The sequence below is a fragment of the Bombina bombina genome, chromosome 11 (assembly GCF_027579735.1).
Source record: "Bombina bombina isolate aBomBom1 chromosome 11, aBomBom1.pri, whole genome shotgun sequence".
In the NCBI taxonomy this organism is placed as follows: Eukaryota; Metazoa; Chordata; class Amphibia; order Anura; family Bombinatoridae; genus Bombina; species Bombina bombina.
The window spans coordinates 168902320-168929192 of record NC_069509.1 but is presented as its reverse complement, the minus strand read 5'-3'; the positions used below and the strand labels follow the sequence as shown (position 1 = coordinate 168929192).

Below are 26873 nucleotides of genomic sequence, written 5' to 3'. Positions count from 1 at the left end.
ATCCTCATTCCCTCTCCTCATCCTCATCCTCATCCTCTCCCTCTCCTCATCCTCATCCTCTCCCTCTCCTCATCCTCTCCCTCTCCTCATCCTCTCCCTCTCCTCATCCTCTCCCTCTCCTCATCCTCATCCTCTCCCTCTCCTCATCCTCATCCCTCTCCTCATCCTCATCCTCTCCCTCTCCCTCATCCTCATCCTCATCCTCTCCCTCTCCTCATCCTCATCCTCATCCTCTCCCTCTCCTCATCCTCTCCCTCTCCTCATCCTCTCCCTCATCCTCTCCCTCTCCTCATCCTCTCCCTCTCCTCATCCTCTCCCTCTCCTCATCCTCTCCCTCTCCTCTTCCTCATCCTCTCCCTCTCCTCATCCTCTCCCTCTCCTCATCCTCTCCCTCTCCTCATCCTCTCCCTCTCCTCATCCTCTCCCTCTCCTCATCCTCTCTCCCTCTCCTCATCCTCTCCCTCTCCTCATCCTCTCCCTCTCCTCATCCTCTCCCTCTCCTCATCCTCTCCCTCTCCTCATCCTCTCCCTCTCCTCATCCTCTCCCTCTCCTCATCCTCTCCCTCTCCTCATCCTCTCCCTCTCCTCATCCTCTCCCTCTCCTCATCCTCTCCCTCTCCTCATCCTCTCCCTCTCCTCATCCTCTCCCTCTCCTCATCCTCTCCCTCTCCTCATCCTCTCCCTCTCCTCATCCTCTCCCTCTCCCTCATCCTCTCCCTCTCCCTCTCCTCATCCTCTCCCTCTCCCTCTCCTCATCCTCTCCCTCTCCCTCTCCTCATCCTCTCCCTCTCCCTCTCCTCATCCTCTCCCTCTCCCTCATCCTCTCCCTCTCCCTCTCCTCATCCTCTCCCTCTCCTCATCCTCTCCCTCTCCTCATCCTCTCCCTCTCCTCATCCTCTCCCTCTCCTCATCCTCTCCCTCTCCTCATCCTCTCCCTCTCCTCATCCTCTCCCTCTCCTCATCCTCTCCCTCTCCTCATCCTCTCCCTCTCCTCATCCTCATCCTCTCCCTCTCCTCATCCTCTCCCTCTCCTCATCCTCTCCCTCTCCTCATCCTCTCCTCCTGAAGACCTGGCACAATAATTTAAAAAAATTATATCTATTCCTCACCCTCTCCTCACCCTCTCCTCACAAGCCTGCAATCTTCCATCTCCACCCCTTTTGCAACTCTCCCCCAGCAACTAAGAATTACGTTTTTTTGTTTGTTTGGTTTTTCTTACGTTCTTCCTCACTACCTCCCATCAAGACCCTATAACTTCACATCTAATACCTTATCTGTCTTCCACCCTCACTCCAGCCATTACTCACATCTTCAATCTATCTTTCTACTGGTTCATTCCCATTGTTTTTCAAACATGCAAAGGGGACTCCATACACAAAAATCCCCCCTTGACCCTAATTCTCCTGCAAACTACCTCCCCATACCACTGCTTCTACTAACATCAAAACTCCTGGAAAAACTAGTTGACTGCCTAACCCACTTCTATCTTCCAACTCCTTTCTTGATCCCCCTGTATAATCTGGCTTCCATCCTCTACACATAACTGAAACTCCCCTTTACTAAAGTTACTATATCTTCTTTCTGTGGGATAGTCTCCATAAGGTTGATGGGGGGGACCAGATGTGGTCTCTTTGCCCAATGTGTTTAGAGGGATATGGTTGCATCACACTTATGAAGAACACAGTAGGCTGGAAATGATAAAAATGATTACCCTCATACAATTCTTTTTAACATCTTTCTCTCCCTTGCAGTCCTCCCCTCCTAGATTGTAATTTCCCACTGGATTAAGGCCCTATATTCCTCCTGTATTTGTTTGTCAAATTCTGTCTTGTCTTTTACAAGTGTATCATTGTTTTACTAAAATCAATTGTACCAATGGACTATGTTGCTGAATATTTATGCACTTTATAAAGTATAATGATGCTGATAATAATAACCCCCAGATGTAAAGCGCTTGAGGATAACTATCAGACTGTGTTTCATCCAGTTGGATCAAATGTAGTGCTACCAAGATACCGTAAGAGGTTTGAAGTAAAGACTTTTGCATTTATGTCAAGTGGTGAAGCTACAACAGACTTGGTAAGTATACTAATTAAAGCATACAATAGTTAATGTCAGACAGTTCATCATTTAGTTATAGTAAAATAGGTTTTAACATCACCAACAGTGTCAGCAAACTGCATTCATTAAACACGTTTCCTGCCCATACGGCACTTCATCAGTATCTTCCATGGTCATATGTTGTGTGCCTGGTGCAATATGTACTTAACTTATTGCTCTTTTGGAAACCAAATCCTCTTACTTTGGGTCTTCAAAATATGACTGATTTTTAACCACAGTTGCAAAATGTCACCCTTTGCAAAGAGCTACAAGACCAGGAGAGAGAGAGAGAGCATGAGCACCCCAGCTCTGTGTGAGCATAGACAATTTACACGGCTGGTCTAATGAGAGCAGAAGCACCCTAACCCTGTGTGAGCATAGGCAATGTACATGACTGGTCTAATGAGAGACCAGGAGCACCGTAACCCTGTGTGAGCATAGGCAATGTACATGGCTGGTCTAATGAGAGAGCAGGAGCACCCTAACCCTGTGTGAGCATAGACAATGTACATGGCTGGTCTAATGAGAGAGCAGGAGCACCCTAACCCTGTGTGAGCATAGACAATGTACATGGCTGGTCTAATGAGAGAGCAGGAGCACCCTAACCCTGTGTGAGCATAGACAATGTACATGGCTGGTCTAATGAGAGAGCAGGAGCACCCTAACCCTGTGTGAGCATAGACAATGTACATGGCTGGTCTAATGAGAGAGCAGGAGCACGCTAACTGTGAGCATAGACAATGTACATGGCTGGTCTGAGAGCAGGAGCACCCTAACCCTGTGTGAGCATAGACCATGTACATGGCTGGTCTAATGAAAGAGCAGAAGCACTCTAACCCTGTGTGAGCATAGACAATGTACATGGCTGGTCTAATGAGACCAGGAGCACTCTAACCCTGTGTGAGCATAGACAATGTACATGGCTGGTCTGAGAGACCAGGAGCACCGTAACCCTGTGTGAGCATAGACAATGTACATGGCTGGTCTAATGAGAGAGCAGAAGCACCCTAACCCTGTGTGAGCATAGACAATGTGCATGGCTGGTCTAATGAGAGAGCAGAAGCACCCTAACCCTGTGTGAGCATAGACAATGTACATGGCTGGTCTAATGAGAGAGCAGAAGCACTCTAACCCTGTGTGAGCATAGACAATGTACATGGCTGGTCTAATGAGAGACCAGGAGCACCCTAACCCTGTGTGAGCATAGACAATGTACATGGCTGGTCTAATGAGAGACCAGGAGCACCCTAACCCTGTGTGAGCATAGACAATGTACATGGCTGGTCTAATGAGAGACCAGGAGCACTCTAACCCTGTGTGAGCATAGACAATGTACATGGCTGGTCTAATGAGAGACCAGGAGCACCCTAACCCTGTGTGAGCATAGACAATGTACATGGCTGGTCTAATGAGAGAGCAGAAGCACCCTAACCCTGTGTGAGCATAGACAATGTACATGGCTGGTCTAATGAGAGAGCAGAAGCACCCTAACCCTGTGTGAGCATAGACAATGTACATGGCTGGTCTAATGAGAGAGCAGAAGCACCCTAACCCTGTGTGAGCATAGACAATGTACATGGCTGGTCTAATGAGAGAGCAGAAGCACCCTAACCCTGTGTGAGCATAGACAATGTACATGGCTGGTCTAATGAGAGAGCAGAAGCACCCTAACCCTGTGTGAGCATAGACAATGTACATGGCTGGTCTAATGAGAGAGCAGAAGCACCCTAACCCTGTGTGAGCATAGACAATGTACATGGCTGGTCTAATGAGAGAGCAGAAGCACCCTAACCCTGTGTGAGCATAGACAATGTACATGGCTGGTCTAATGAGAGAGCAGGAGCACGCTAACTGTGAGCATAGACAATGTACATGGCTGGTCTGAGAGACCAGGAGCACTCTAACCCTGTGTGAGCATAGACAATGTACAATGCTGGTCTAATGAGAGAGCAGGAGCACCCTAACCCTGTGTGAGCATAGACAATGCACAATGCTGGTCTAATGAGAGAGCAGGAGCACCCTAACCCTGTGTGAGCATAGACAATGTACAATGCTGGTTTTATTTACAACTAAAATCAAGCAACAACTGAAGTTGGGAAAAAATAAGCTTTGGGGTTTACTAGAGGTTGATAAATTTAAAAACAGTTATACTATCTTTTTTTTTTTTATTAAAGGGATATAAAACCCACACATTTCCGAAGTGATTTAAACAGAAAATACAATTTTAAAATTTTTCCAATTAAGTCTTAACAAATGTGCTTAATTCCCATGTTATTCTTTAGTGCAACAGATGCCTACCTAGGTATCTCCAACACATGACAGGAAGTAGTGCTGCCATCTTGTGTTCTTGCAAAACTGCTTCCATATAGTGCTCCAGAAACGCTCCTAAGCTTACGTCCCTGCTCTTCAACAAGATGCCAAGAGAATGAAGAAACAATGATAATAGAAGTAAATTAGCAAGTTGTGTCTCAGCTCTATCTGAATCGTGAGACATTTTGAGTTTCATATCTAAAGTTCATAACTGGATTTTTTTTTTTGTTTCAGAGCGACTTTTCAATGTACGTATTTTATCCAATTTGCTTTGTACTCTTGGTATCATTAGTTGAAAAGCATACCAAAAGTAGACTCGGGCAGCAATCATTACTGGGAGCTAGCTTAACACATAGTTAGCCATTGACTAGGCATATTTTGTGCAGCCACCAATCACTAGCTAGTCCATATCACTGCTCTTGAACCTTCTTAGGTTTGCTTTGTTCTCTTGGTATCATTTGTTGAAAAGCACATTTTAAATAGAAGTAAATATGAAAGGGAAGCCTACTATTGACTTTGCTGTCCCTTTAAATCTTTTCTATCTTGCTCACTCTCTCGTAATATATAGTTACTACTCTAAAACATGATTAATATTTGCCCCCCTCCCACCTATAGATCTACTTCCATTGTGTTGCTGTAGTATGTAATAGCCTCAATCCTGACTACGTTGTATGTTCTAAAATGTGTCCCAAGTCCCGCAGAAAAAGAGGTAAGTGCTCAGCTTGCGAATTAATTTTATCACAAACTGACAAATTTATTGCCCCTCCCCTTTTTTTTTTTTTTTAAAATTTGTTTGTTTTCTTAAACAGGTAAACGGAGCCTTAAGAGAGACTCTACTCTAGTGAGCATTCCTGGACCAGTCCTGTTTGTGAATTTGCACAGATCTGTGATATCTAAAGGTATTGGATATATATCAATGACACATCAGGACACACACTAGTATATTGTAAATAGATGGTGTAATTGAACAAAATTATGATTATTTTCCCTTTTTAAAGGGATGCTAAACCCACATTTTCTCTTTCATGAATCAGAGCAGCAATTTTAAGCAACTTTCTGATTTACTCCTATTCATTTTTTTTTTTTTTTGTTTTCTTGCTAACTTTATTTGAAAGGCAAGAATGAAATCCCATTTTAGGTTCAGCACATGGGTAACACTTGGTGTCTACATTTAGCCACTAATCAGTAAGCGCTATACAGGGTGCTGAACCTAAATTTGGCCGGGTCCTAAGCTTTCATGCCTGCTTTTCAAATAAAGATGCCAAGACAATGAAGAAAAATTAATAGGAGTAAATTAGAGCATGCAACTTTCTATCTGAATGTTGAAAGAAAAAATGTGGGTTTAGTATCCCTTTAACTTTGCATTAAAACGTCACTTGAGCAATGCAAATGCATAGTAGGCACGTGCATTTGTCTTTCGTTAGACAACTGGAAAGTGCACATCTGTGTAATACTGGTCCTTAAGGACTGATTGCTGATTAACCAAACTTGCACTGCTTTATTGGGACACAGTGAAACACTTCCCAGTAATACATTTATTAAAATAAAAAAAAAGTCAGATTAGACATTTGCTTTCGCGTAGCAACAAACCCCTAATGTCAGCAGCATTCGGTTCTGTTCGGAGCTGGTTATCTTCGTGTGAAAGTGCAACACACACAGATCTGCGGAAATCCAGATATTCGACTACAACTGAATGATGCTGGCAGCCGACATTTTCCTTGTTTGTCACTACCCGAAAGCAATGAATGCACAGGTCTTTCACAGATCCTTTGTAGTATTGGCCGCTCTAGAAATTGTCTGATACCTGAAAATGATTTACTTTTTCCCCTTTCTGTCTAGATCGTGCGGATGTTAATCACCTGCCTATGGTACTGCTACCGGTTCTTGGCGTAACTGCTGTGCTATTTCTGATTGTCTCTGTCACACTATTTGTTTTTAAAATTAGCAAAAATTATACACTAAGCACATAATAAAAAAATAAATGTCATAAGGTAGTGTGTTTTTTTTTTTTTTTTTGGTTTTTTTTTTCTTCAAAATTTTATTATAGTATGTATTTTTTTTTTTTTTTTTTTTTTTTTACATTTTTGAAGCAGACAACCAAAATTAGGCCTATTTTGGTATATTTCATGCCCTCATTTGGTCGCCAAATACAATCATATATATATATATATATAAAAAAAAACCTGGGTTTCTCACTGAAATTATTTACACACAACTACTGCAGTAATAAGACAAATGGCTGTAAAAGCTTTTATGGGGTCCCCTTTGTTCAGAAACAGCACCAGACATGCATGACTTTGCAATTAAGAAGCACATTAACTATAGATTATAAAGATACACAAAGCCCACCCCCTTTTTCTTTCATTATTCAGATGGAGATTTTTCTTAAAATATATCTTTTAATTTACTTTGTTATGGTGTTCTTTGTTGAAGAGGATATCTAGATAAGTGGTGAACGCATGACTGGCAAACTATGACCGTTTTGAAAGAAATGCTTTGGAGCTGTAGATGGCAGCACAATGCAGAAGTAGTTTTACAAAACAGCTGCCATATAGTATGCCTAACACATGTGTGCTCCTGAGCCTTCAGATCTGCCTTTCAGTAAAGGATATAAAAAGAGCCAAGTACATTTAATGATAGAAGAAAATTAGAAAAAGGAATCTAAGGAAAGAAATAAGGTTTCATGGCCCTATAAGCCTTTGTGTATGTAACCTTAAAATAAGGAAAGCGAGAAGATTTAAACCGGATCATTTGGATGCACTGCTAATGTTTGAAATACAATCAGATATGAAGGCTGGTTATGAATATTAAATTGCTCTCAATACATTATGGATATGCAGCAATAAAAATCCTATGCGATTGCAATAGTAAGTTTTCTCTTTAGAAATTGAGTCACGGACTAGAATACGAGAAGCCCAGGGGCAAACAGATTGTACAGAAGCTGTAAGCGGAATCCCACCCACTCTCTGCGCATAAATTCCCTCTTACAGATGGAAGCCGTCTGTAATATCAGAAAGTCTTATGCAGGTAGTGAAACGAGGCAATTGATTCACCAGTCAACACAATGAGAAGTGTTTGTCTTGTCTTACAAGTAACCTGTAAGACCCTAAAAGGATTTTATTGCCCTCCTCATCTTGAGGATATGAATCAGAAATCTTAGCAAGACAGAAGGTCTCATTAAAACAAATGTCTGCAGAAGCCCTTTATAAAAATTGTTTACAAAACATTTTTGTTTTGTTGGAATTTGACCCAGTATGTCAATGAAGGTGCAGTATCTGACAGCTCAGAAATACATTCCTTTTGTGATAGGATAACACTGCAAACATGTTTAAAGGGACACTCGAGTCAAAATTAAACTTTCATGATTCAGATAGAGCAGCAATTTTAAACTGTGCACATTTTGTTAAAGGGACACTGAACCCAAAATTTTTCTTTCATGTTTCAGATAGAGCATGCAATTTTAAGCAACTTTCTAATTTACTTCTATTATCAATTTTTCTTCATTCTCTTGCTATCTTTATTTGAAAAAGAAGGCATCTTTTTTGGTTCAGCACATTTTTGGTTCATGACCATGGAAAGCTCTTGATTATTGGTGCTGTCCAATCGGCAAGGACAACCCAGGTTGTTCACCAAAAATGGGCCGGTATCTATACTTACATTCTTGTTTTTCAAATAAACATACCATGAGAATGAAGAACTTTCGATAATAGGAGTAAATTAGAAAGTTGCTTAGAATTGCATGCTCTATCTGAATCGCAAAAGAAAAAAATTGGGTTCAGTGTCCCTTTAATGGAAATAAATTGGAAAGTCTTTTTATATTTACACTTTTTGAGTCATCAGCTCCTGCTGAGCATGTGTAAGAATTCACTGAATATATGTGATTGGCTAATAGCGGTCATGTCATCATTTATTATTTAAAGGGCCTCTGTTCAGTATGCTTTGCCCTTGCGTTGTCTCAGACCTGTTTGTGAGAGCTCCTGTGTATTACCTGGCTGTCTGACGTCCTCCCTGGTTCCTGATCTCTGGCTTGATCCTGACTCTCCTGTTCTCCTTGTTCCTGATTCCGGCTCGTCTGACTATTCGCTTTGGCTCCTGTCTCGGCTCGTCTGACTACCAGCTCTCGTTTTTTGATTCCTGGCTTATTTGACTTGGATTTTTTAATTATTTTTTGCTATTAATAAAGGTGTGATTATTTTTGCACTTCTCGTCTCAGTCTGATTCCTGGCACCCTGACATTATGCAAGGGCACATTTGGACCAAAGTGTCCCGCAAGTTATGGCTGCTCCTGTTTCCGCTGCTGTACCTAGTCCTACCAGGAGCATGTCCGGTTCTGCACCTCTACCTCAGCGATATGGAGGCGATCCTAATCAGTGCAGAGAGATAAAGTGGGATTTCTCATCTCGTTACACTCTGACACAGCTCTTGCCTGGGCTAATCCCTTGTGGGAGACTAATAAACCTGTGATTTCAAATTACCCTGAATTTGTGGCCTCCTTTCGAAGGGTATTTGATGTTCCGGCTCGCTCCTCCTCTGCTGCTAAACGACTCATGTCCATTCAGCAAGGTACAAGATCTGTTGCTCAGTATGCCATTGAGTTCCGTACGCTTTCCGCAGAGGTAGGTTGGAACAATTAATCCCTTGTTGCAGCCTTCTTTCATGGGCTCTCTGATGCGATTAAAGACTAAGTTGCTGCCAGAGATTTACCAGAAGATCTTGAGGCATTGGTGTCTTTTTGATCCTAATTGACACCAGACTAAGTGAGAGGCCCTCTTTCAAGGAGCTCTTGTGGAAGCCTCCTGTTCTGTTGTCTCCTACGTGTTCGTTCCCACCCATGCCTCCTGGTCCCGAGTCACCAGGTACTGCTGAGCCAATGCAGTTGGAATTCATGCGTCTCTCCGCGGCGGAGAGGTCCTTTAGGAGGAGGTAGGGGATCTGCCTCTATTGTGGGCCACCTTTTGAAGTCTTGTCCTACATGGCTGGCAAACCCTCACACCTAAGGTCACTTTCGGGGGCAGACCTTGGGTGGTTTCTCCTTTAGCGGTTCCAGGGACGAGGATAAACCTTTGGTCACGGTTATCCTTTCCTTTCATCGACAGTGCTTTTGTATCAAAGTACTCCATTCCTGTTTTTGCCTCGGTCCGTTCCGCTTGCTATTAAGGTCATTGATGGCAGGCCCCTTCAGCCCGCACTCCTTACTCATGAAACTGCTCCGTTATCCATGGCTGTTGGGGCTCTCCATTTTGAAACCCTCCAGTTCCAGGTGATGAACTCTCCGCATTTTCCGGTTATTCTGGGTTATCCCTGGCTCCAAAAGCACAACCCCAGTCTCGACTGGCGCAGGTCCGAAATTTTGTCGTGGTCTCCACAATGTATTTCCACTTGTCTTCGGAAACCAGTTAGTCTTGTGCACGGCTTCGGTATCTCAATTGCCAGAGGAGTACCGAGAGTTCCTAGACATTTTTGACAAGGTGCGTGCTGGTACGTTGCCTCCTCACCAGTCTTACAATTGTGCCATAGACCTGCAACCCGGAGCCATTCCTCCTTGGGCCGGGTTTACCCTCTGTTGTGGAGAATTGTGCTATGGAGGAGTATGTTGCCGATGCTCTGTCGCAGGGGATCATCCGCAAATATTGATCTACTGCAGGGGCTGGCTTCTTCTTTGTGAAGAAAAAGGGTGGCAAGTTAAGACCATGCATCGATTATAGGGGTCTTAATCATCTTACTATTAAGAATGCTTACCCTATTCCGCTCATTATGGAACTATTTGACTGCCTCAAGGGAGCTAAAGTCTTTACTAAACTTGATTTGAGAGGAGCGTACAATCTCGTTAGGATCAAGGAGGGCCACGTATGGAAAACCGCATTTAACACCAGGAGCGGGCATTATGAGTATCTTGTAATGCCCTTTGGCCTATGTAATGCTCCTGCTGTTTTCCAGGAATTTATTAATGTCTTACAAGATATGTTGCAACAGTGTGTTGTGGTGTACTTACATGACATCCTCATACACTCACCCACACTTGAGGCTCATCGTTCTGATGCTACACGGGTTCTTCAGAGACTACGTGAGAATGGCCTGTTTTGTAAACTCGAGAAATGTGAGTTCCATCAGACTCAAGTAACCTTCCTAGGTTATGTTGTTATCTCCGTTGCAGGGTTCTCCATGGATCCTGACAAGTTATCTGCAGTGGCATTGCCCAGTTGGTCTTCAGTCTATTCAACGTTTTTTGGGGTTCGCCAATTACTATAGAAAGTTTATTAAAAACTTTTCTTCCTTGGTCAAACCTATCACAGACATGACCCTTAAAGAGAATAATCCACTCCATTGGTCACCTACTGCCATTAAGGCCTTTGATGATCTTAAGACTGCCTTTGCTGCCACTCCAGTTCTGGCTCATCCTAACCCTGTCCTGCCTTTCATTCTTGAGGTCGATGCATCTGAAACTGGAGTAGGTGCCCTCTTGTCTCAACGTCCTACACCTGACGGTTCATTGCATCCGTGTTGGTTCTTCTCTAAGAAATTGTCTTCAGTGGAGTGCAATTATGAAATTGGTGACAGGGAATTACTGGCCATAATTTTGGCACTCAAGGAATGGAGGCATCTTCTCAAGGGTACTAGTGTGCCAGTGCTCATTCTTACTGACCACAAGAATTTAACTTATCTATCTGAAGCAAAACGTTTGTTGGCCAGATGGTTGCTATTTTTGTCTCGGTTTAATTATGTGGTGGTCTACCTGCCTGGTAGTAAGAATGTTAGGGTTGATGCCCCCTCTCGACAATTTTCGCCTCTGTTCAAGGAGGAGTCTGTACCTACTTCAGTTATACCTCCTGACCATATTTTGGCTACCATATGTATTAATTTGACTTCTCCCTTGGGGAAGGAGATCCTGGCTGCCCAATCCAATGCACCTCCTGAGAAACCTAGTGGTAAGTGTTTTGTTCCTGAGAATCTTCAAACTAAACTTTTGCACACTTACCACTATCCTAAAGCCGCAGGTCATCCAGACAAGAACCAAATGATTTGGCCTGTTACTCGAAAATATTGGTGGCCAGCTCTTCGTTCTGACGTTGCTGCGTATGTTCCCTTCTGCTCAGTTTGTGCACAGAATAAGACTCCTCAATTGTCTTCCTGTGGGTCTTCTTCAACCTATTGCTAATGGTGAGTGTCCTTGGATACATCTTGCCATGGACTTCATTGTCGAGCTCCCTGTTTCCAATGGCAATACTGTTATCCTTATGGTGGTTGACAGTTTTTCTAAAATGTCACATTGCATTTCCTTGAAGTTGCCTACAGCTCAGAAGCTTGCTTCAATTTTTTGCCCGGGAGGTCTTCCATTTACATAGGTTACCCAAGGAGATAGTGTCGGACCAGGGTAGCCAGTTTGTCTCCAGATTTTGGCTTCCTTTTGTGCTCAAATGGGCATCCAGCTTTCCTTCTCCTCGGCATATCACCCTCAATTCAATGGGGCTGCGGAACTGTCTAATCAAGCTCTGTAACAGTTCCTCTGTTGCTATGTCTCAGATCACCAAAACAATTGGTCTGAACTGTTACCTTGGGCAGAGTTTGCTCGTAATAGTGCTATTAATGCTTCCTCCAAGTTATCCCCGTTCATGACGAATTATGGGTTTCAACCATCCTTGTTGCCTGATTCATTCATGTCTCAGGGTATTCCGGCTTTGGAGGAGCATCTCCGGCAACTCAGTTCCACGTGGGTTAAGATTCAGGATTGCCTTCATCGTTCTATGCAGTGCCAATAGTTCCAGGCTGATCGTAGGTATCCTACCAGGTTGGTGAGAGAGTTTGGCTGTCCTCCCGCAACTTGAACCTTCGTGTGCCTTCCAATAAATTGGCTCCCCGTTATGTTGGTCCTTTTCGAATACTCAGACGGGTCAATCCTGTGGCCTACGCTCTTGATCTTCCTCCTGCTATGCGCATCTCCAATATTTTTCATGTCTCCCTCTTGAAACCATTGGTTTGTAATCGGTTTACCACTGTGTTGCCTCGTCCCCATCCTATCTTTGACAGTATGAGGTCAGCAGCATTATTGACTCTCGCATGTTCAGAGGCTGCGAACAGTATTTGGTTCACTGGAGGGGCTACGGTCCAGAGGAGCATTCAGGGGTTCCCTCCTCTGATGTTCATGATCCCGCCCCCCTCTGTTTCTTCCATGCCCGTTTCCCCAATAAGCCTTTTGTCCTCCCGCGGGGAGGGGTCTTTGAGGGGAGGGTTCTGTCTGGGTTTTTTCCCTGCCTTGTTTGCCATGTGCTGCTGGCAGCCATTTTAATCGCCTCTCTTGCTGACTGCGTGATGCTGCTCATTTCCTGCACTTCCTTTTATGGCTAGATTGGTGTACATCTTCCGTGTGAGACAGGATGCAGTCTCAGAATTGTGATGTTATCACTTATTATTTAAAGGGCCTCTGTTCAGTATGATTTGCCCTTGTGTAGTCTGACCTGTTTGTGAGAGCTCCTGTGTATTACCTGGCTGTCTGACGTCCCTCCTGGTTCCTGATCTCTGGCTTGGTCCTGACTCTGCTGTTCCCCTTGTTCCTGATTCCGGCTCGTCTGACTACTCGCTTTGGCTCCTGACTCTGCTCATCTGACTACCAACTCTGGTTTTGATTCCTGGCTTGTTATTTGACTTGTGGACTTTTTTAAAATTATTTTTTGCTATTAATAAAGGTGTGATCATTTTTGCACTTCTTGTCTCAGTCTGATTCCTGACACCCTGACAATAATTCCTTGATCTGTTAATCACTAAGTAGGGAGACAGGCTAGAAACCACATTATACACAAAACCTACATACTGCAATTCCCTCCTTTTAGAGCTGAAAGCTGTCACCCACCCTCACGAAGAGAATTGTCGAGTCCCAAATGATTTGTACAATTCCAACACAGAAAGAGGGGTCTAACAATTAGTTGACATGAAGACAAAATTCCTCAATAGGCGATACAAACCTAAAATGATTGATCCCATCTTTGAACAAACCAAGGGACTTACCCAAGACGATGTCCTTCAAAAGCTGAATGTCAACAAAGATGAAATATCAATATTGATTATTACTACCACATTTGCTCCTAACACAACACAATTGGGCCAAATAGCAAAAAAAACACTGGACTATCCTCCACTCTGATCCCAAGTTGACGTTTGCCAAATCAATCACCCCCATGGTGGGTTATAAATGTAATGCCAATATCCGAGACCTTTTGGTCAGAACTGACCCTATACATTCATACGAAGTCGCCACTACAACCAATATCAGAGGCTGCTAAAAGTGTCCAAACTGCACTACATGTAATGGCTTAATTGCCACAAAGAAGTTTAACCAACCATGCAATAACAAGAATTACACCATCCTACATTCTATTACGTGCACATGTTGTTTTGTCCATGTGGGAAACACTATGTTGGAATGCATGGTGAACCACAGGATGGCCATGAGGCAGGACATTGAAAAGGGACGTTCTGACCAACCAGTTGTACGCCACTGGATGGAAGCGAAACATATGGCTTCTTTAAGAGTGATCCTGATTGACCACGTCCCGAAACCTTTGAAAGGTGAAAATAGGAACAAGATGCTTCTAAAGAGAGAGGTGGAATGGATCTTAACACTGGACACTATTGTTACAAAGGGACTAAATTCAATGCCAGATTTAGGTAGTCTTGTGTGAATAGAGCTTACTTTGTGCGGATGGGTTTGGGCAGCAGAAGTTCTATCTGTGTATGGGTGTCCCTTGGTGTCTCTTGTCAGTAGGTATGTGCATCATCGCACCCATTCCTGGCTCTACCCCAGAGTTTTATAGACCCTGGAGTGGACCCTACCTCTAACTGAATATCTATACTCCATGCAATAGTTCCCTCTGATTACCCATATTGGTCTTGCACTTATGTAAGTTACATGTAACTACATTTTAGCTGTTATAACTACATGAGACACCTTTCTGCTTAGTAACCCTTTGAGGATATGTGCATTTAATAACACATGTATACCAGTGCATTTAATAACGCATGTATGATATCTATTCATCCATTTCAGTGTTCCAAGTTTAAGATTTGCTTTTTTCCCCTCACAGACCATTTTACATTCCTATACAGGATCTGTGGTTCATTGCCAGTAATAGATTACTTTATACTTGCTCTTTGAGTTTATTTAAAACACTGCATTTATAAGATGCACATTTATTTTACCCAAGTATGCATGAGCTATCAGCTCATTTAGCCATTAATTCCACACTTGATCCTGATTTTACTATCATTGGCTCCCAGGTTTCACTATTTGTTACATCGAGTGTGTAATGATTAGGCTTTGTTCTCATTATGTTACTGTAATGTGCCCCACTTCCAGTTTCGCGAACCGGTGTTCTAAAATAAATTGTATACCGTATAAGAATGCGTGACCAACATCACTTCCGGTGATGTGAATCAGCTGCTGGAGGTGTGTGGCGCTCACTGCGCATGCGCAAGAGGCCCAACCTCCTCCAAACAGCTTTTTAAGGCAACTTATTTTAAAACAACGGGTCGAGGAATTCTATGGGCCGTAATCGTCAATGAGTAAACAATGCCTCACATGTGCACAGGGCCCTACTCCTCACTGATTATATACAAGGCGCTAGTGGCACACTGGAAACACAACCCTATTGATTGTCAAGACATTGACTACACAGACCAATCAGATAATACAGTAACGCTTTTCTTCTATGTATTATCTGATCGGTCCGTAGTCCGTTTGATTTGCCCACCTCCATTCAATTTCAAAATTGGTACATTGCATGCTGTCAACTTGCCGTACTTGGGGGTGGGGGGTGCTTATGGGGGTTACAAGGGGATGCTAATGGGGCTTACGTAAGTTACACAGGGGGTGCTAATAGGGCTTACAGGGGGTGCTGATGGGGCTTATAAGCACCCCCTGTGTAACTTACATAAGCCCCATAAGCACCAACTCCCCCCCCCCTCCTGGGCACGGCAAGTCAGCGGCGCACAATGGACTAATTTTGAAATTGAATGGAGGTGGGCAAATCAAACGGACTACGGTCTGATCATATAATACATAGGAAAAAAGGGTTACTGCATTATCTGATTGGTCTGTGTGTCTGTGAAGTCAATTTCTTGACAACCAATAGGGTTGTGTTTCCAGTGCCCCACTAGTGCCTTATATATGATCAGTGAGGAGTAGGGCCATGTACGCATGCGCGTTGAAGAATACGGCCCATAGAATTCCTCGACCTGTTGTTTTAAAATAAAGTTGCCTTAAACAGCTGTTTGGAGGAGGTTGGGCCTCTTGCGCATGCGCAGTGAGCGCCACACACCTCCAACAGCTGATTTCACGACACTGGAAGTGACGTAGTGCACGCATTCTTATGGTATACAACTTATTTTAGAACACCGGCTTTCTGTACACACACACATATGCTCTAGATTGCCCCATTTCCGGTTAAACTTATGTGATGTCACTTCCGGGTTTTAACACTTTGATTTATGTTATGTTATAGCCTTCTGTGCATCTAGGATAACAGTTTAATTCCTTTTGTGTGAACCAGTGTTATTTATGTTACAGCTTGAGATTTACTGATGTTTATAACTCCGGACAGGAAGTGGCTTGTAATACCACTTCCGGTTTAGCGATTTTGTTCAGTGTTTGTTTTGCATCTATTTTCGCGCCTTAACATAGGGAGGAGGTAATCACTTGTCTAATTGTTTGCCTTATTTAAGAGGGGTTTTTGCATCATTTGCTTGTTCTGAAGAAGGGGAGCAACATCCCCGAAATGTTAATTAAATTTGACACTGCTTTGAAAAATCCTGGGTCTTCACTGTTTGTTGTTTTTATTTATATATATATATATATATAGAGAGAGAGAGAGGTAGAGAGAGAGTAAGTAGAGAGAGAGAGAGAGAATAGAGAGAGATGATAGAGCCATATAGATGATACATGATTGATAGAGATAGATAAAATATTGTTAAAAACATACATGCTACTGCCTTAAAATGGGCAAAGCTAATGTTCCCTCAATAGTCTAAACTGCTATGCATTTTTATTCCAAATTGTTTGTGCACAGCTGTGAGCAATCTTCTAGCAACATTGAATAGACATAATTTATAATGCACCTGTGTGATCCAAAGCTATTGTGTCCGTCATGCTGACAAGCATTATGTATGGATGAAACCATGTTTCATTTATTGTCTCTTCCTTTCTCTGCAGCAAGTAACATTTAATATACAGTATTTAGTCCTGGCTGAAGATCCTCTGTATAAAATATTTTAATAGAGTAATTATACTAAAGCTGCCTGTAGCAGAATGGTTATGTGCATGAATTGTTTTCTCAGACTAACTTGTAAGGAGCTTATAGCTCTTCATGAAGATTAAACCAGACAGTGCTGCTGTTCTCCTGGTTTCAGCAAGTAGGGACCAGGATTATTAATGGAGATTTCTTTGCTAATATAATGTAGCTGTCCAAGGTCCTTATTCCAACACTGACCTTTTTGACACAGTCATACTGATGATAAACAAATTAATAATGACATAAATAAAGTCTTTGTATTTCCCATAATCCATCTGTTTCCTTTATGTTCATTAAAAAAAGTAGATTTACATCTAAAACTAGATTTCTCTATAGCACTAAGAATCCTTATAAACATATACAGTATTAAGCATAGGAAATCTATTTCCTATTATATGGAACTAATTCACTTAAATGTTAAAAGGACATAATACTCATATGCTAAATCACTTGAAACTGATGCTGTATAACTGTAAAAAGCTGACAGGAAAATATCACCTGAGCATCTCTATGTAAAAAAGGGAAGATATTTTACCTCACAATTTCCTCAGCTTAGCAGAGTAAGTGCTGTCTAAAAATTTATACTCAGTTACTGCCCAGCTGCAGGTAAAAAAAATAATAAAAAAAAATGAAGAAATGAACAGCAGCCAATCCGCATCAACAGTGCTGAGGTCATGAACTCTTTTACTGTTATCTCATGAGATTTCACTGTTATCTCATGAGATTTCACTGTAAACTTCCTTACACTGAATAGGGAAATAAGATGAGTGTGCACGAAAGCTCACTCCTTCAGCTGTCCCGGGACAGACATACTGATTTGCTGCTTAGAAGTCCTTTACAATGGGATGTGGCTACTGAGAAACTTTTGAGGTAAAATATCTTTCTTTTTTACATAGAGATGTTCAGGTGATATTTTCTAGTCAGCTTTTTACAGCTATACTGCATCACTTTCAAGTGTTTAAACATTTCGGTATTATGGCCCTTTAAGTATTTTAGTGAAGTAGCTCCTAAGATAGCCAAAGAATTTGGAATGTTTTTTCACTGAAGGTTTTTCAAATTTTTTGCAAATCTAGCCAAGTTATTTAAAGGTTTATAATAATCATAAACTTACATGCTCTAATTCATCATTTAAAGAGACACTGAACCAGATTTTTTTTTCTTTCATGATTCAGATAGAGCATGACATTTTAAGCAACTTTCTAATTTACTCCTATTATTAAAATTTCTTTGTTCTCTTGCTATCTTTATTTTAAAAGCAGGAATGTAAATCTTAGCAGCCAGCCCATTGTAGGTTCAGCACCATGGATAGCGCTTGCTTATTGAAGGCTTACATCTACCCACCAATAAGCAAGCATACCCCAGGTTCTTGCCCAAAAGATCAGATTTGTTTTTTAACATTTTTGCCATCAATCCATATAAACCGAAAGAGCCTTTTTTTTTATTTATTTTTTTATTTACCTACCAAAACTATATATATATATATATATATATATATATATATATATTTTTTTTTTTTTTTTTGTGGATAACACATGATATTGATGTAGGCCCATTTTGGTATATTTCATGCCACCGTTACGCTCTAAAATGTAATCATAACTTTTCACAAACTTTGGGGTTCTCACTGAAATTATTTACATACCGATTGTGCAGTCATAACCCAAATGGATGTAAAAGCTTCTCTCTGATCCCTTTTGTTTAGAAATAGCAGACATGCATGGATTTTCCATTGCTTTTTGGTAATAAGAAGGCCGCTAATTGCAGCTGTACACCACACTTCTGAAATTCCTGGCAGTTAAGGGGTTAATCAAGGTAGCTTGTAAGGTTAAGTTTAGCTATAGTGTAGAGACTACCCTCTCACCTGACACTTCCCACCCCTGATCTCTCCGAAAGAGCTCTCTTCCCTCCCTCACCCCCCACTGGTCACCACCATCTTAAAGGGACAGTCAAGCCAAAAAAAACACTTTCATGATTCAAATAGGGCATGTCATTTTAAACAACTTTCCAATTTACTTTTATCACCAATTTTGCTTTATTCTCTTGGTATTCTTAGTTGAAAGCTAAACCTAGGAGGTTCATATGCTAATTTCTTAGACCTTGAAGGCCGCCTCTGTATTTGACAGTTTTTCACCACTAGAGGGCGTTAGTTCATGTGTTTCATATAGATAACATTGTGCTCATGCACGTAAATTTACCAAGGCGTGAGCACTGATTGGATGAAATGCAAGTCTGTCAAAAGAACTGAAAAAAGGGGGCAGTCTGCAGAGGCTTAGATACAAGGTAATTACAGAGGTAAAACATGTATTATAACTGTGTTGGTTATGCAAAACTAGGGAATGGTTAATTTAGGAATTATCTATCTTTTAAAACAACAAAAATTCTGGTGTTGACTGTCCCTTTAAGTACTTGCAGACAGTCTGCCAATGTGAAGTTTCAGTGCTTTTTTTTTCTTTTCTTTTTTTTTTCTTATTAAGGTTTTGTTTTAATCTTATTTTCTGCAGAATAGGAGTCCCCCTTACCCTCCCGCCTGATCTCTCCTAAACTTCTCTAACCCTCCCCACTCTACCCAGTTTATATTAATTTTTTTCTTTACTTTTTACTAAAATAAATAAATAATAATAACAATAATGTGTAGCGGCCTCCTCACCCTCCCCACCAAGCGATCCTTGTCTAGGGCCTTTCTCTCCCCTCTTATCACAACGTTCTCCTTCTCTACCGGTCTCAGTGTTTGTTTATTTCTGCTGTGTAGCAGTTCCTCCTGTTCCCGAACTCCTCACCCGTTCCCATCCCCTACAGCGATGGGCAGCCCGCCCGCCTCCCTCCTAACCCTCCCACACCACCAACGATCAGCACCACTGCTACCCAATGCAGAGAGGGACACAGTGCATCAGCCTCTCTGCACTGCCCCACTCTAACAGTGGCGAGACTGCGGCAGAATGAAGACCAGGACAGCAGCAATGTACAGGGTACAGCACTGGTCATTAAGGACTTAACAGTATTGATCCTTCACTACTGTGTGTTTAATCCCTGCAAAGGGGGTTAAACACATAGTAGTGCAGGGTCTTGAAATGACATGCTCTAACGAATTAGGGCATGGAATTTTTTTACTATAATAGTTTTCTAGAAATAAGTTGTCTTTCTGTTTCACAGGTTACTAAGGACAATGTAACTTAAAGGGACACTGAACCCAACTTTTTTCTTTTGTGATTCAGATAGAGCATGCAATTTTAAGCAACTTTGTAATTTACTCCTATTATAATTTTTTCTTTGTTCTCTTGCTATCTTTATTTGAAAAAGAAGGCATTTAAGCTTTTTTTTGTTTCAGACTCTGGACAGCACTTTTTTATTGGTGGATGAATTTATCCACCAATCAGCAAGAACAACCCAGGTTGTTCACCAAAAACGGGCCGACATCTAAACTTACATTCTTGCATTTCAAATAAAGATACCAAGAGAATGAAGAAAAATTGATAATAGGAGTAAATTAGAAAGTTGCTTAAAATTGCATGCTCTGAATCACGAAAGATGGGTTCAGTGTCCCTTTAATAATGCTCTAATCATTCTCACTTGCCCTCTTCTTTCTGTCTCTCTTTTGCTCACTCTCACTCACTCTCTCTTTCTTGCTCACTCTCTCTTTTCTAATCTCTTGCTTTCCCTCTCTTTCTCCATCCTTCTCTCCCTCTCTCTTGTTCTCTATTTTATCTCTTTTTGAGTGTTTATCTCCTATCTTTGTTTGGTTTTTCCTTCTTTCTCTTTTTTTCCTTTCTCCGTCTGTTACTGTATTATAATGAGTGTATTTGGCTTCATACAATTCCCCCTCTCAGCACCTGCACTTACTTAGAAGTGGCTGTCAGACAGCAGCTGTGTTAAAATATACTGAGCGCTTCCTTTTCGTCTGGAGGGAAATTCAGCACCAGCAAAGCTGTAAATACTGGGGGTGGTAAAGAAGAAAACAATGCTTTGTGAAAAAAAATTTCCTTGTGGCGCATGATCTGTTGATGGGATGCGATTTGCAGATTATGGGCCAGAGTCGCACTAACAGTTATTGTTATCAGGTATTTGCGCTCATTGGAAGTTTTGCTCGTATTACAAGTTGAAAGTAAACGCTATCACGTTAGAGCAATTGAATTTAGCGTGTGTTGGGATAGCACAATCTCATAGCTCTGGTTAACTGTTTTGCGAAACAAAAAAGTGTTACAAAACACATCACAAAGTACAGTTACACTCTTAATAACACTAATAAAAATTAAAAAAAAACAACTATTGCACATAATAAGGGCTCAAATGTATGAGGTCTCAAGTATTAGAAGAAGAAAAAAGGCAGGCAAATAGCTTTAAAGGGACACTAAACCCAACTTTCTAATTTACTACTCCTATCAATTTTTCTTCGTTCTCTTGCTATCTTTATTTAATAAGCAGGAATTTAAAGCTTAGGAGCCAGCCCATTTTAGGTTCAGCACCCTGGATAGCGCTTGCTTATTGGTGGCTATATTTAGCAAACCAATAAGCAAGCATAACCCAGGTTCTGAACCAAAAATGGGCCGGCTCTTAAGCTTTACATTCCTGCTTTTTAAATAAAGATAGCAAGAGAACAAAGAAAAATTGATAATAGGAGTAAATTCAAAAGTTCCTTAAAATTGCTGCTCTATCTGAATCATGAAATACAAAATTTAGGTTTAGTGTCCCTTTAATATAGATACATACATATACATGTCTAAAGGTGTGTGGGTGTTTGTATGTGTATATATATATATATATATATATATGTATATATATATACAAAGAGAGAAGCGCTCTACCAGGAACGAACAACAGCTCAGTGGCTTGTTCTATGGCGATTTACCACCCGGAAGCAGCCTCTTTTAGACCAGTGTGCTTTTCACAGAAGAAAACTTTCCTGAAGTATATCAGTCTGATCCTGCCAAGTAAGGTCAGTCCAGCCCCGAAATACCAGGCAATTCTCCTCTGAACAAGGAACATGACAACCCCAGACGATCGTTTCGGCCTCCTATGGGCCTCGTCAGTGAGGTGCAGCCACATTCCTCTAAGCACACTGGGCAAGGAGTCCACGTCTGGTTTCCCCCATCACCCATAGGGAGACTTCCCCAGGGTCATAATAATTTGCATACAAAGAGAGAAGCGCTCTACCAGGAACGAACAACAGCTCAGTGGCTTGTTCTATGGCGATTTACCACCCGGAAGCAGCCTCTTTTAGACCAGTGTGCTTTTCACAGAAGAAAACTTTCCTGAAGTATATCAGTCTGATCCTGCCAAGTAAGGTCAGTCCAGCCCGAAATACCAGGCAATTCTCCTCTGAACAAGGAACATGACAACCCCAGACGATCGTTTCGGCCTCCTATGGGCCTCGTCAATGAGGTGCAGCCACATTCCTCTAAGCACACTGGGCAAGGAGTCCACGTCTGGTTTCCCCCATCACCCATAGGGAGACTTCCCCAGGGTCATAATAATTTGCATACAAAGAGAGAAGCGCTCTACCAGGAACGAACAACAGCTCAGTGGCTTGTTCTATGGCGATTTACCACCCGGAAGCAGCCTCTTTTAGACCAGTGTGCTTTTCACAGAAGAAAACTTTCCTGAAGTATATCAGTCTGATCCTGCCAAGTAAGGTCAGTCCAGCCCCGAAATACCAGGCAATTCTCCTCTGAACAAGGAACATGACAACCCCAGACGATCGTTTCGGCCTCCTATGGGCCTCGTCAGTGAGGTGCAGCCACATTCCTCTAAGCACACTGGGCAAGGAGTCCACGTCTGGTTTCCCCCATCACCCATAGGGAGACTTCCCCAGGGTCATAATAATTTGCATACAAAGAGAGAAGCGCTCTACCAGGAACGAACAACAGCTCAGTGGCTTGTTCTATGGCGATTTACCACCCGGAAGCAGCCTCTTTTAGACCAGTGTGCTTTTCACAGAAGAAAACTTTCCTGAAGTATATCAGTCTGATCCTGCCAAGTAAGGTCAGTCCAGCCCCGAAATACCAGGCAATTCTCCTCTGAACAAGGAACATGACAACCCCAGACGATCGTTTCGGCCTCCTATGGGCCTCGTCAGTGAGGTGCAGCCACATTCCTCTAAGCACACTGGGCAAGGAGTCCACGTCTGGTTTCCCCCATCACCCATAGGGAGACTTCCCCAGGGTCATAATAATTTGCATACAAAGAGAGAAGCACTCTACCAGGAACGAACAACAGCTCAGTGGCTTGTTCTATGGCGATTTACCACCCGGAAGCAGCCTCTTTTAGACCAGTGTGCTTTTCACAGAAGAAAACTTTCCTGAAGTATATCAGTCTGATCCTGCCAAGTAAGGTCAGTCCAGCCCCGAAATACCAGGCAATTCTCCTCTGAACAAGGAACATGACAACCCCAGACGATCGTTTCGGCCTCCTATGGGCCTCGTCAATGAGGTGCAGCCACATTCCTCTAAGCACACTGGGCAAGGAGTCCACGTTTGGTTTCCCCCATCACCCATAGGGAGACTTCCCCAGGGTCATAATAATTTGCATACAAAGAGAGAAGCGCTCTACCAGGAACGAACAACAGCTCAGTGGCTTGTTCTATGGCGATTTACCACCCGGAAGCAGCCTCTTTTAGACCAGTGTGCTTTTCACAGAAGAAAACTTTCCTGAAGTATATCAGTCTGATCCTGCCAAGTAAGGTCAGTCCAGCCCCGAAATACCAGGCAATTCTCCTCTGAACAAGGAACATGACAACCCCAGACGATCGTTTCGGCCTCCTATGGGCCTCGTCAGTGAGGTGCAGCCACATTCCTCTAAGCACACTGGGCAAGGAGTCCACGTCTGGTTTCCCCCATCACCCATAGGGAGACTTCCCCAGGGTCATAATAATTTGCATACAAAGAGAGAAGCGCTCTACCAGGAACGAACAACAGCTCAGTGGCTTGTTCTATGGCGATTTACCACCCGGAAGCAGCCTCTTTTAGACCAGTGTGCTTTTCACAGAAGAAAACTTTCCTGAAGTATATCAGTCTGATCCTGCCAAGTAAGGTCAGTCCAGCCCCGAAATACCAGGCAATTCTCCTCTGAACAAGGAACATGACAACTCCAGACGATCGTTTCGGCCTCCTATGGGCCTCGTCAGTGAGGTGCAGCCACATTCCTCTAAGCACACTGGGCAAGGAGTCCACGTCTGGTTTCCCCCATCACCCATAGGGAGACTTCCCCAGGGTCATAATAATTTGCATACAAAGAGAGAAGCGCTCTACCAGGAACGAACAACAGCTCAGTGGCTTGTTCTATGGCGATTTACCACCCGGAAGCAGCCTCTTTTAGACCAGTGTGCTTTTCACAGAAGAAAACTTTCCTGAAGTATATCAGTCTGATCCTGCCAAGTAAGGTCAGTCCAGCCCCGAAATACCAGGCAATTCTCCTCTGAACAAGGAACATGACAACCCCAGACGATCGTTTCGGCCTCCTATGGGCCTCGTCAGTGAGGTGCAGCCACATTCCTCTAAGCACACTGGGCAAGGAGTCCACGTCTGGTTTCCCCCATCACCCATAGGGAGACTTCCCCAGGGTCATAATAATTTGCATACAAAGAGAGAAGCGCTCTACCAGGAACGAACAACAGCTCAGTGGCTTGTTCTATGGCGATTTACCACCCGGAAGCAGCCTCTTTTAGACCAGTGTGCTTTTCACAGAAGAAAACTTTCCTGAAGTATATCAGTCTGATCCTGCCAAGTAAGGTCAGTCCAGCCCCGAAATACCAGGCAATTCTCCTCTGAACAAGGAACATGACAACCCCAGACGATCGTTTCGGCCTCCTATGGGCCTCGTCAGTGAGGTGCAGCCACATTCCTCTAAGCACACTGGGCAAGGAGTCCACGTCTGGTTTCCCCCATCACCCATAGGGAGACTTCCCCAGGGTTATAATAATTTGCATACAAAGAGAGAAGCGCTCTACCAGGAACGAACAACAGCTCAGTGGCTTGTTCTATGGCGATTTACCACCCGGAAGCAGCCTCTTTTAGACCAGTGTGCTTTTCACAGAAGAAAACTTTCCTGAAGTATATCAGTCTGATCCTGCCAAGTAAGGTCAGTCCAGCCCCGAAATACCAGGCAATTCTCCTCTGAACAAGGAACATGACAACCCCAGACGATCGTTTCGGCCTCCTATGGGCCTCGTCAATGAGGTGCAGCCACATTCCTCTAAGCACACTGGGCAAGGAGTCCACGTTTGGTTTCCCCCATCACCCATAGGGAGACTTCCCCAGGGTCATAATAATTTGCATACAAAGAGAGAAGCGCTCTACCAGGAACGAACAACAGCTCAGTGGCTTGTTCTATGGCGATTTACCACCCGGAAGCAGCCTCTTTTAGACCAGTGTGCTTTTCACAGAAGAAAACTTTCCTGAAGTATATCAGTCTGATCCTGCCAAGTAAGGTCAGTCCAGCCCCGAAATACCAGGCAATTCTCCTCTGAACAAGGAACATGACAACCCCAGACGATCGTTTCGGCCTCCTATGGGCCTCGTCAGTGAGGTGCAGCCACATTCCTCTAAGCACACTGGGCAAGGAGTCCACGTCTGGTTTCCCCCATCACCCATAGGGAGACTTCCCCAGGGTCATAATAATTTGCATACAAAGAGAGAAGCGCTCTACCAGGAACGAACAACAGCTCAGTGGCTTGTTCTATGGCGATTTACCACCCGGAAGCAGCCTCTTTTAGACCAGTGTGCTTTTCACAGAAGAAAACTTTCCTGAAGTATATCAGTCTGATCCTGCCAAGTAAGGTCAGTCCAGCCCCGAAATACCAGGCAATTCTCCTCTGAACATGACAACCCCAGACGATCGTTTCGGCCTCCTATGGGCCTCGTCAGTGAGGTGCAGCCACATTCCTCTAAGCACACTGGGCAAGGAGTCCACGTCTGGTTTCCCCCATCACCCATAGGGAGACTTCCCCAGGGTCATAATAATTTGCATACAAAGAGAGAAGCGCTCTACCAGGAACGAACAACAGCTCAGTGGCTTGTTCTATGGCGATTTACCACCCGGAAGCAGCCTCTTTTAGACCAGTGTGCTTTTCACAGAAGAAAACTTTCCTGAAGTATATCAGTCTGATCCTGCCAAGTAAGGTCAGTCCAGCCCCGAAATACCAGGCAATTCTCCTCTGAACAAGGAACATGACAACCCCAGACGATCGTTTCGGCCTCCTATGGGCCTCGTCAATGAGGTGCAGCCACATTCCTCTAAGCACACTGGGCAAGGAGTCCACGTTTGGTTTCCCCCATCACCCATAGGGAGACTTCCCCAGGGTCATAATAATTTGCATACAAAGAGAGAAGCGCTCTACCAGGAACGAACAACAGCTCAGTGGCTTGTTCTATGGCGATTTACCACCCGGAAGCAGCCTCTTTTAGACCAGTGTGCTTTTCACAGAAGAAAACTTTCCTGAAGTATATCAGTCTGATCCTGCCAAGTAAGGTCAGTCCAGCCCCGAAATACCAGGCAATTCTCCTCTGAACAAGGAACATGACAACCCCAGACGATCGTTTCGGCCTCCTATGGGCCTCGTCAGTGAGGTGCAGCCACATTCCTCTAAGCACACTGGGCAAGGAGTCCACGTCTGGTTTCCCCCATCACCCATAGGGAGACTTCCCCAGGGTCATAATAATTTGCATACAAAGAGAGAAGCGCTCTACCAGGAACGAACAACAGCTCAGTGGCTTGTTCTATGGCGATTTACCACCCGGAAGCAGCCTCTTTTAGACCAGTGTGCTTTTCACAGAAGAAAACTTTCCTGAAGTATATCAGTCTGATCCTGCCAAGTAAGGTCAGTCCAGCCCCGAAATACCAGGCAATTCTCCTCTGAACATGACAACCCCAGACGATCGTTTCGGCCTCCTATGGGCCTCGTCAGTGAGGTGCAGCCACATTCCTCTAAGCACACTGGGCAAGGAGTCCACGTCTGGTTTCCCCCATCACCCATAGGGAGACTTCCCCAGGGTCATAATAATTTGCATACAAAGAGAGAAGCGCTCTACCAGGAACGAACAACAGCTCAGTGGCTTGTTCTATGGCGATTTACCACCCGGAAGCAGCCTCTTTTAGACCAGTGTGCTTTTCACAGAAGAAAACTTTCCTGAAGTATATCAGTCTGATCCTGCCAAGTAAGGTCAGTCCAGCCCCGAAATACCAGGCAATTCTCCT

The 26873-nt window shown here is 43.3% G+C and overlaps 1 protein-coding gene across 1 annotated transcript in view; it reads left to right on the top strand.

Moving 5' to 3' along the window:
• Positions 1 to 19846, top strand: part of LOC128641732 (zona pellucida sperm-binding protein 2-like) — a 61523-nt gene extending 41677 nt beyond the window's left edge. The window contains exons 16-19 of the mRNA XM_053694257.1: positions 1944 to 2079; positions 5026 to 5119; positions 5220 to 5309; positions 19839 to 19846. Coding sequence (XP_053550232.1) covers positions 1944 to 2079; positions 5026 to 5119; positions 5220 to 5309; positions 19839 to 19846 — 328 coding nt within the window. The remainder of the gene's footprint in view (positions 1 to 1943; positions 2080 to 5025; positions 5120 to 5219; positions 5310 to 19838) is intronic.
• Positions 19847 to 26873: the final 7027 nt, after the last annotated feature.